Source organism: Hemibagrus wyckioides, linkage group LG06, assembly GCF_019097595.1.
Source record: "Hemibagrus wyckioides isolate EC202008001 linkage group LG06, SWU_Hwy_1.0, whole genome shotgun sequence".
NCBI classification, from domain to species: Eukaryota; Metazoa; Chordata; class Actinopteri; order Siluriformes; family Bagridae; genus Hemibagrus; species Hemibagrus wyckioides.
In genome coordinates, this window is record NC_080715.1 from 43744652 (window position 1) to 43755022 (window position 10371).

Consider the following 10371-nt stretch of genomic DNA (forward strand, 5'->3'; position numbering starts at 1 on the left):
GTGATTGAAACACTTTGAAAATGAAAACATGCTAACCATGAAAAATTTCATGTTTTTGTTGTCTCAAAACTTTTGGCAGTCTAGTGTATATTCAATTCAATAACAAGCTTTTTTTGGAGTGATTGGTAAACAAAGGTTTAATCTTTATTGAATTATTCAGGTGATCTGTATAATTATCATTGAATTTGTTAATCATTTTGGATTAAATGTATCTTCAAGTGAATATATAAAACTTATTCATTGTATTTCCCAAGAAGTACTGCACCTTATTAAAAATAAAAAGATTAATTAGCCTGTAACTGCTTCTCTTCCAGATCTTCCTGCTGGGGGTCTTTCTATCAGGGATATAAAAAAAATCAATAACTTTTATATTAGAGAAATATAACTAAAGAAAAAAGTGTTCTTCCTAAGGAGATGGTGAAGTGGATCCTTCACTCAGAATCCATGGTCAGATATGAATAAATATGTCATTCCCAATAAATTCATTTTAAAATAATGCATAGATAATACCCATGTAATGATTTTATTAGCAAGTTTAAAGAAGGGTTCTCGCCCTTATGATGTTTTTGTAAAAAGGAGGCAGAAACTATTTTTCACCTGTAATTATACCAAACCATTTTATCAAAACTTTTTTTCTTCATGTATTTTACATCATTCTATCAGTAAAGTCATCTGTTTTCCAGAAGTCAGTAGTGATTCAGTACTTGTGCTGAGCTCTAGACTATTTACACACTTCCAGCTCTGTGTCATTGGCTTGGTTTTATTCCACCTGTCTCACATGGTCCATGTCCTGAAGTTCCCCCATAAACCACCTGTGGTTCAGTATCTCCTGGAACGTTGGTCGATTTTCAGGGTGGTGTTCCAGGCACCACCTGATCAGCATGCAGCACTCTGTGTGAGCAGAGCCATGAGACAGAGGTCCAAATCAATAAAAAGTCATCAACAAGAAGAAATGCTGGAAAAAGGCATGCTCATGTATTTTCTCACCATCAGATAGACGACGAGGGAACTTCAGCTTCCCTTCAGCAATCTTCTCGCCGGTATTAAAGGGCAAGCGCCCACAGACCAGCTCATACAGGAGAACCCCCAGACTCCATACGGTGGCAGAAACTCCAAGATACTTCTTGTACAGAATCCATTCAGGAGGACAGTAATATATAGTGCCTGAGTGAGAAAAGAGAGAAAGAGCAGAACGCATCACAAAACACCATTCTCCACTGCATTCAGAACCGGACGGTCACTGTACCTACAGTGAACTGACCTCTGAATTCGGTGTAGACCTCGTCCGTGAGCAGGTCACCACAGCCAAAGTCAATCAGCTTCACCTCCAGAGTCTGCTGATTTATGAGAACATTCTCAGGCTTGATGTCACGGTGAAGAACTCCACGATCGCAGCAGAGACAAACAGCCTGAACCACCTGCTTCATGATGGTCTGAGACACGTCTTCAGACAGTTGACCATCGGACTGTTTAGAGAACTTATAAAGGTCCATGCAGGGGTCAGGTCGCTCCATCACCAGGACAAAGATCTCGGACGTCTCAAACCAATCCAGCAGTTCCACCACCTTCTCACAGTAAGGCTTGGACATCATTTCCATTAACGCCACCTCCAGAGGGAGGCTTCGTGTCTCTCCAGGCTAAACACACACACACGCGGTTAGCATGGAGTGGATACATCTACAGTGTGCTAAGCAGGGCTGGTTTGGAGTGTCACTGACTCCAGACCAGCTCTTCCTCTGATCTTAATTCTGAATAAAAGGAAATAAAATGTGACTCTGAGGTGTGATTAAATGCTGAGGGGTTTGTAAGGATGTTAGCAGCAGCGAGTAAACACACAGATGGTCTTGGTGTAGATCTGATCTGGAACTTTACTTACGATGGTGATGATTTTTTTGCAGACATCTTTGTCTAAACATTTAACGGCCACCTGCACATAAAAACAACACAGTGAATTAGTTTTACATCAGCACTTTAGTAAAACACCCAAACACACACACACACACACACAGACACACACCTGTCTTCCGTCTTCTTTGCGGACTCCAGCGTAGACGGCACCATATCCACCTTCCCCTAGCAGCTCTTTCATAGTGTAGCATGAATCAAATTCACCTGTTACACACACACACACACAGTAGTTCAGTTCAATAGAAATAAATGTGTAAGACCTCATGGTCCACACTCTGCATGTGGATCTCCTTTGATGGCTGTGAGGTCACTAGCTACAGGACACAGCACAAAGTCATTCAGAAATGCTAACTCTAGTCTGTGTGGACTGTAACCTACTGTATTGTGAAAGGTGGAACTGGAGCAGAGCGAAACCCTGAGACTCATCCAGCAGCTGAAGTTTTTTCGGCCACTCCAGTTCGTCTTGCGTCGTCTCCACGAGCAGTGCATTGGTGAGCTGCAGCACACACGGGGAAAGGAAACGGCTGATTAAAACTTTAATCCTGAAAGCTGCACAAATTTCACAAATAAGCCTGGTTTTATTTACCGTCCTGAGCGTGCTTATCAAGTCGGAATTGGCACGTAAAGGACATCGGAAGACTTCTGCTGCGATGGTCTCGCAGTACTGCAGCGACTGAGCAGAATGTCCGAGCTCGTGCTGCTCAAAGGCATAAAGCACTTTAAAACCCTGAGAAAGACAGAAGTGTTTCTCCTCAATACCATGTTTACTTCACACATTCCACAGGAAACAGAGAAGAAGAGAAAGTCGTACCTGGAAGCTCGGCTGGCCGAAGCCTGAGGTCAGAGACAGCATGTACTCGTAGACCTCGGTTCTCTCCAACGCCTCCATCAGGGCTGGTTTATCCTGCGGGACACTGGTGCAAAGAGCAAACCGTGTCAAATGAGTAACACACATACACGCACACGCACACACACACACACACTCAAATTACCCTTCACAGCCGATCAGTTTATAGTATTCGTATGATCCCAGCTCCACACGTGCCAACACGAAGCAGATATGTGCTGCATACGTCCAATTTCTGGAGGCTGAAAATAGAAAAAACAAACATCAGCGTCCATAAACCTGTCCATTTTATTAGGAACACTGCTCGTTCAGGCAGTTATCCAATCGGCCGATCGCATTGGTTGCTGGCATCACTGAGACTTTTCTTCCTGGCGATGTTTGACGAGAATGTTAACTGAAGCTCTTGGTCTGTATCTGTGTGAGTTTTATACGTAGCACCGCTGCTGACACGCGATCGGCCGATAGGATAAATCGGGTGTTCCTAATAAAGTGACCACAGCTACAACACGTTTGTTCCAATAGAATTGACGTTTCTGTGAAATCCGTACCGAAATCTTTTCCCATTTTAATAATGGCTTCTCTGTGCAGATCTTCTGGAGTAGCACTGCATAAAAGACTCGCCAGAGGAAGACACCAGTCCTCCTGTTTCTCCACACGTCCCAGCTGCAGCAAAGAAGCTCACGTTAGTCCACATGATTCTGAATCACGCAACACACACACACACGCTGTAGACACAGACGCTGATGCTGGAACACTCACCTTTTTCCTCAGAAATCTGTAGCCATTGAGGAGCAGCACGGCGATTTCAGCCATCATTACCTTCTGGAAAAGAAACATCTCTTTACTTTCACATCTCAGTGAACACACACACACACACACACACACTGAACCTGTCCTGCTCACAGCCAGGAGTCTGGGTGTTTATTAGTGAACAGTAAACACATGATGATGTGTGTGTTTTTTAACAGCAGAATGAAGTCCAGCACTTACTCCATTTCTATTACAGAAGCGTTCCATAATAGACCAGAAGAAGAAGGATTTCTGTTGCTGAGGATTGTCCAGGTGGAGCAAGCACTCCTGACATTTCTGCTGGATAAACCTCATCAGCTTGTCCTTCTGCATACTAGCCCTGCATCACACACACACACACACACACTATAACCACCTGATGATCTGCTTCAGAACGTTACTGCTGAAACCCTGAGGAGAAAGAGCGTCTCACCTCATCAGAGGACCAGGGAATGTTAAAACCTCTCCATCACACCTGTCTTTCTCCTCACTCTGCAGGACAGCAGAGTTCCCTGGGAAGAAGAGGAAGGAAGAGGAAGAGGGGAAGACATGTTGTTGATGCTGAATGATGGAGCTAAAAGTACAGTGAGTCGTGGAGCTTCAGGAGCGTCAGGGTGTCCTACCTGTCCCGCGTGAATAATCCTCAGCTTCTTCTTCTTTTCCAGGAAGAGCCACAAAAACATCAGCGCAGTTTTCCATGACCTTCATCATCATTGCTTTCAGTCAACACTAACAAATCCACACAAGAAAACAAAAGCAGATCTGGAGAACTGATCTGGAGAAAGTCTGAGAGTTTCCTTCGCTCTCCTGTCTCCACAACTGAGCTGAAGTTACACTCCAAGACACCGCATTTTATTCAGCTACAATTCATCATCATCATCATCATCCCAATGCAACAGAAAGAGCTTTTACACACACACACACACACACACACACACACACTTTACTTACCGTGGAAAGAAAAACAAGAGAAAATGTCTCTCACCTTTTACTTACACGTTTGTTGATAAGCCGTCACGTGACTTTAACGTTCTACAATCTGTTCCACACCATTGTGAGGTCATCACGTTCTACTAAACGTTCTACTAAACAATCTAGTAAACAGTCTACTAAACAATGTACTAAATACAATTCTCACGAAAAACAAAACACTTATTATAACTTTAATGTAACTATTGAAGTGAAGTACCTGCTGCTTCAGCTGAACTAACGTTCGCGCCGTCGTTAGCACTGGAGGCTAACATTAACGCCATCATTAGCACTGGAAGATAACATGCGCGCCGTCGTTAACACTGAAGCTAATATTCGCGCCGTCGTTAGCACTGAAGCTAATATTCGCGCCGTCGTTAACACTGAAGCTAATATTCGCGCCGTCGTTAGCACTGAAGCTAATATTCGCGCCGTCGTTAGCACTGTAAGCTAATATTTGCACCATCGTTAACACTGAAGCTAATATTTGCGCCATCGTTAACACTGAAGCTAATATTCGCGCCGTCGTTAGCACTGTAAGCTAATATTTGCACCATCGTTAACACTGAAGCTAATATTCGCGCCATCGTTAGCACTGTAAGCTAATATTCGCGCCGTAGTTAGCACTGTAAGCTAATATTCGCGCTGTCGATAGCACGAGAAGCTAACATTATCGCCGTCGTTAGCACTGAAGCTAATATTCGCGCCGTCGATACCACTGTAAGCTAACGTCCGCGCCGTCATTAGCACTGGAAGCTAACATTAGCGCCGTCGTTAGCACAAGAAGCTAACATTAGCGCCGTCGTTAGCACTGAAGCTAATATTCGCGCCGTCGATAGCACTGTAAGCTAACGTCCGCGCCGTCATTAGCACTGGAAGCTAACATTAGCGCCGTCGTTAGCACTGGAAGCTAGCGAAGTTTTATGTAAATTAGCTGACCGTATTCTTTATTCATATTTGTTTTCGCTTAGAATCCTTCACTCCTTTAGTCAGTCTTTCACTCCTATATTCACTCAGTTATTTACTCCTTCACTCATATATTCCTTTACTCCTTTATTCACTCCTTCATTCCTATATTCATTTCTTTTTTCACTCCTTCACTCCTTTATTCACTCCTTCATTCCTATATTCATTTCTTTTTTCACTCCTTCACACCATTATTCACTCCTTCACTCCTTTAGTCAGTCCCTCACTCCTTTATTTACTCCTTCAATCCGATATTCACTTCTTTATTCACTCCTTCACACCATTATTCACTCCTTCACTCCTTTAGTCAGTCCCTCACTCCTTTATTCACTCCTTCATTCCTATATTCATTTCTTTATTCACTCCTTCACACCATTATTCACTCCTTTAGTCAGTCCCTCACTCCTTTATTTACTCCTTCAATCCGATATTCACTTCTTTATTCACTACTTTATTCACTCCTCTAATTCCCCACATATACTTGTCCCACAATAAACACTGTGGAGTCTAATTAATCTAAATAAAATTGTTTAATAATCTCAAGTTTAATCGTCTTTTTGTGTGTGTGTGTGGAGAGAGAAAGAGTATTTAAAAATGCACAGTAGGACAGCAGTTTTATTTTTAGCATCATTATTTTACACAAAGACATGAAACATTCACGTAAAATAATCTGGAAACATCTTTATTTCACAACATAACTGAAATAATCTAGATTATTAACAGAATATTAACATGGTGTGTGTGTGTGTGTGATATATAGATGATTTATACAGCAGTCATTCCGTCATGAAGCAGAACACTGATGCAGAGATGTGTTACTTGAGATGTGAATGAGGGTGCCATTACTTTTACACAGCCATCACAAGCGGCTATAAATAATCAGAGAAAAATAAAACCGAAAGCTACAGAAGTGTATAGAGTGTAGAGTAAGTGTGTGTTGGAGGGGGATGATGGGGTGGGGCTGGGGGTGGAGCTTAAATTCAAGCTGATCAGCCAATCATCGAGCTGAAGTGACGTCACGCCCCCTTGCCATTCTTTTCATGTAGAGTTCAGCTAACGAGGTAACTAAACACAGATAATATTAGCAAGCTATTCAGTTAGCTTGCTATTCAGCTAAATTGATTGATTTTTTTTACCAGGTAACGTTGTCTCTCGGCATCTGGATCACACTGTGCCTCACCAGGGGGGTGGGGGGGTGGGGGTGTTCAGTTGTTGGGGGGTATCTGGTGGGGGAGGGTTGGGATTGCGGTGGTGCCGTTTGTGGGAGGCGGCTTGTCTTTTCCCTTCATGAAGAAGGTGAGTAGTTCTCCTTTTCCCTTCACATAGATGGGTCCTCTGCGTACGAAGCGGAACCCGTACTCCCTGAGGATCTTATAGCAGTCCTCCACAACCTGGAGGAAGCACACACACACATCCACACACATATATATATATATATACATATCTAGTGCACCAGGCTAAACTGGGGGCCATAAGGTTCCTCCCAAACTGTTTCTTTAAGCTTTATTAAACATGTGTGTGTTCATGTGAGTGTCTGTGTGTGTGTGTGTGTGAGAGTTTGAGTGTGAGAGAGTCTGTGTGTGTGTGTGAGAGTTTGAGTGTGTGAGTGTCTGTGTGTGTGTGTGTGTGTGTGTGTGTGTGAGAGTTTGAGTGTGTGAGTGTCTGTGTGTGTGTGTGTGTGTGTGAATGAGTTTGAGTGTGAGAGAGTCTATGTGTGTGTGTGTGAATGAGTTTGAGTGTGAGAGAGTCTGTGTGTGTGTGTGTGTGTGTGAATGAGTTTGAGTGTGAGAGAGTCTGTGTGTGTGTGTGTGTGTGTGTGAATGAGTTTGAGTGTGAGAGAGTCTGTGTGTGTGTGTGTGTGTGAATGAGTTTGAGTGTGAGAGAGTCTGTGTGTGTGTGTGTGTGTGTGTGAATGAGTTTGAGTGTGAGAGAGTCTGTGTGTGTGTGTGTGTGTGTGTGAATGAGTTTGAGTGTGAGAGAGTCTGTGTGTGTGTGTGTGTGTGTGTGAATGAGTTTGAGTGTGAGAGAGTCTGTGTGTGTGTGTGTGTGTGTGTGAATGAGTTTGAGTGTGAGAGAGTCTGTGTGTGTGTGTGTGTGTGTGTGTGAATGAGTTTGAGTGTGAGAGAGTCTGTGTGTGTGTGTGTGTGTGTGTGTGTGAATGAGTTTGAGTGTGAGAGAGTCTGTGTGTGTGTGTGTGTGTGTGAATGAGTTTGAGTGTGAGAGAGTCTGTGTGTGTGTGTGTGTGTGTGAATGAGTTTGAGTGTGAGAGAGTCTGTGTGTGTGTGTGTGTGTGTGTGAATGAGTTTGAGTGTGAGAGAGTCTGTGTGTGTGTGTGTGTGTGAATGAGTTTGAGTGTGAGAGAGTCTGTGTGTGTGTGTGTGTGTGTGTGTGTGTGTGTGAATGAGTTTGAGTGTGAGAGAGTCTGTGTGTGTGTGTGTGTGTGTGTGTGTGAATGAGTTTGAGTGTGAGAGAGTCTGTGTGTGTGTGTGTGTGTGTGTGAATGAGTTTGAGTGTGAGAGAGTCTGTGTGTGTGTGTGTGTGTGTGTGAATGAGTTTGAGTGTGAGAGAGTCTGTGTGTGTGTGTGTGTGTGTGTGAATGAGTTTGAGTGTGAGAGAGTCTGTGTGTGTGTGTGTGTGTGTGTGAATGAGTTTGAGTGTGAGAGAGTCTGTGTGTGTGTGTGTGTGTGTGTGAATGAGTTTGAGTGTGAGAGAGTCTGTGTGTGTGTGTGTGTGTGTGTGTGAATGAGTTTGAGTGTGAGAGAGTCTGTGTGTGTGTGTGTGTGTGTGTGAATGAGTTTGAGTGTGAGAGAGTCTGTGTGTGTGTGTGTGTGAATGAGTTTGAGAGAGTCTGTGTGTGTGTGTGTGTGTGTGTGTGTGTGAATGAGTTTGAGTGTGAGAGAGTCTGTGTGTGTGTGTGTGTGTGTGTGTGTGTGAATGAGTTTGAGTGTGAGAGAGTCTGTGTGTGTGTGTGTGTGTGTGTGAATGAGTTTGAGTGTGAGAGAGTCTGTGTGTGTGTGTGTGTGTGTGTGTGTGAATGAGTTTGAGTGTGAGAGAGTCTGTGTGTGTGTGTGTGTGTGTGTGTGTGTGTGAATGAGTTTGGAGTGTGAGAGAGTCTGTGTGTGTGTGTGTGTGTGTGTGTGTGTGTGTGAATGAGTTTGAGTGTGAGAGAGTCTGTGTGTGTGTGTGTGTGTGTGTGTGTGAATGAGTTTGAGTGTGAGAGAGTCTGTGTGTGTGTGTGTGTGTGTGAATGAGTTTGAGTGTGAGAGAGTCTGTGTGTGTGTGTGTGTGTGTGTGTGTGTGTGTGAATGAGTTTGAGTGTGAGAGAGTCTGTGTGTGTGTGTGTGTGTGTGTGTGTGTGTGAATGAGTTTGAGTTTGAGAGAGTCTGTGTGTGTGTGTGTGTGTGTGTGTGTGTGTGTGTGAATGAGTTTGAGTGTGAGAGAGTCTGTGTGTGTGTGTGTGTGTGTGAATGAGTTTGAGTGTGAGAGAGTCTGTGTGTGTGTGTGTGTGTGTGAATGAGTTTGAGTGTGAGAGAGTCTGTGTGTGTGTGTGTGTGTGTGTGTGAATGAGTTTGAGTGTGAGAGAGTCTGTGTGTGTGTGTGTGTGTGTGTGTGTGTGAATGAGTTTGAGTGTGAGAGAGTCTGTGTGTGTGTGTGTGTGTGTGAATGAGTTTGAGTGTGAGAGAGTCTGTGTGTGTGTGTGTGTGTGTGTGAATGAGTTTGAGAGAGTCTGTGTGTGTGTGTGTGAATGAGTTTGAGTGTGAGAGAGTCTGTGTGTGTGTGTGTGTGTGTGTGAATGAGTTTGAGTGTGAGAGAGTCTGTGTGTGTGTGTGTGTGTGTGTGTGAATGAGTTTGAGTGTGAGAGAGTCTGTGTGTGTGTGTGTGTGTGTGAATGAGTTTGAGTGTGAGAGAGTCTGTGTGTGTGTGTGTGTGTGTGTGTGTGTGTGTGAATGAGTTTGAGTGTGAGAGAGTCTGTGTGTGTGTGTGTGTGTGTGTGAATGAGTTTGAGTGTGAGAGAGTCTGTGTGTGTGTGTGTGTGTGTGAATGAGTTTGAGTGTGAGAGAGTCTGTGTGTGTGTGTGTGTGTGTGAATGAGTTTGAGTGTGAGAGAGTCTGTGTGTGTGTGTGTGTGTGTGTGTGTGTGTGTGAATGAGTTTGAGTGTGAGAGAGTCTGTGTGTGTGTGTGTGTGTGTGTGAATGAGTTTGAGAGAGTCTGTGTGTGTGTGTGTGTGAATGAGTTTGAGAGAGTCTGTGTGTGTGTGTGTGTGTGTGTGTGTGTGAATGAGTTTGAGTGTGAGAGAGTCTGTGTGTGTGTGTGTGTGTGTGTGTGTGAATGAGTTTGAGTGTGAGAGAGAGTCTCTGTGTGTGTGTGTGTGTGTGTGTGTGAATGAGTTTGAGTGTGAGAGAGTCTGTGTGTGTGTGTGTGTGTGTGTGAATGAGTTTGAGTGTGAGAGAGTCTGTGTGTGTGTGTGTGTGTGTGTGAATGAGTTTGAGTGTGAGAGAGTCTGTGTGTGTGTGTGTGTGTGTGTGTGTGTGAATGAGTTTGAGTGTGAGAGAGTCTGTGTGTGTGTGTGTGTGTGTGTGTGTGTGTGTGTGTGAATGAGTTTGAGTGTGAGAGAGTCTGTGTGTGTGTGTGTGTGTGTGTGAATGAGTTTGTGTGAGAGAGTATGTGTGTGTGTGTGAATGAGTTTGAGTGTGAGAGAGTCTGTGTGTGTGTGTGTGTGTGTGTGTGTGAATGAGTTTGAGTGTGAGAGAGTCTGTGTGTGTGTGTGTGTGTGTGTGAATGAGTTTGAGTGTGAGAGAGTCTGTGTGTGTGTGTGTGTGTGTGTGAATGAGTTTGAGTGTGAGAGAGTCTGTGTGTGTGTGTGTGTGTGTGTGTGTGTGTGTGTGTGAATG

General features: G+C 43.9%; 2 protein-coding genes across 3 annotated transcripts in view; both read right to left on the reverse strand.

Annotated features, from left to right (window-relative positions):
* Positions 1-298: 298 nt before the first annotated feature.
* Positions 299-2836, reverse strand: LOC131353884 (serine/threonine-protein kinase pim-1-like). Its single transcript, XM_058390954.1, has 8 exons — positions 2720-2836; positions 2495-2635; positions 2287-2404; positions 2018-2112; positions 1877-1927; positions 1262-1637; positions 988-1164; positions 299-891 (listed from the first exon to the last, which is right to left on the reverse strand). Exons 1-8 carry the CDS (start codon positions 2795-2797, stop codon positions 761-763), a joined length of 1167 nt encoding a protein of 388 aa, XP_058246937.1. The 5' UTR covers positions 2798-2836; the 3' UTR covers positions 299-760.
* A 2712-nt stretch (positions 2837-5548) lies between these two features.
* The window catches only part of LOC131353983 (adenylate cyclase type 3-like), a 34648-nt gene continuing 29825 nt past the window's right edge, over positions 5549-10371 (reverse strand). For both annotated transcript variants that reach the window (XM_058391162.1, XM_058391161.1), the window contains one exon: positions 5549-6870. In XM_058391162.1, coding sequence (XP_058247145.1) covers positions 6685-6870 — 186 coding nt within the window. In that variant the 3' untranslated portion in view covers positions 5549-6684. The remainder of the gene's footprint in view (positions 6871-10371) is intronic.

Bases quoted from the DNA above. Each gene is read 5' to 3' on its own strand.
- LOC131353884 (XM_058390954.1), bottom strand. From the start codon at position 2,797: ATGGAGGCGTTGGAGAGAACCGAGGTCTACGAGTACATGCTGTCTCTG. The intron at 1,165-1,261 runs GTCAGTTCACTG...TTTCTCACTCAG, and splicing joins GGTCTACACCGAATTCAGAG to GCACTATATATTACTGTCCT. The intron at 892-987 runs GTGAGAAAATAC...CTGCTCACACAG, and splicing joins CCCTCGTCGTCTATCTGATG to AGTGCTGCATGCTGATCAGG.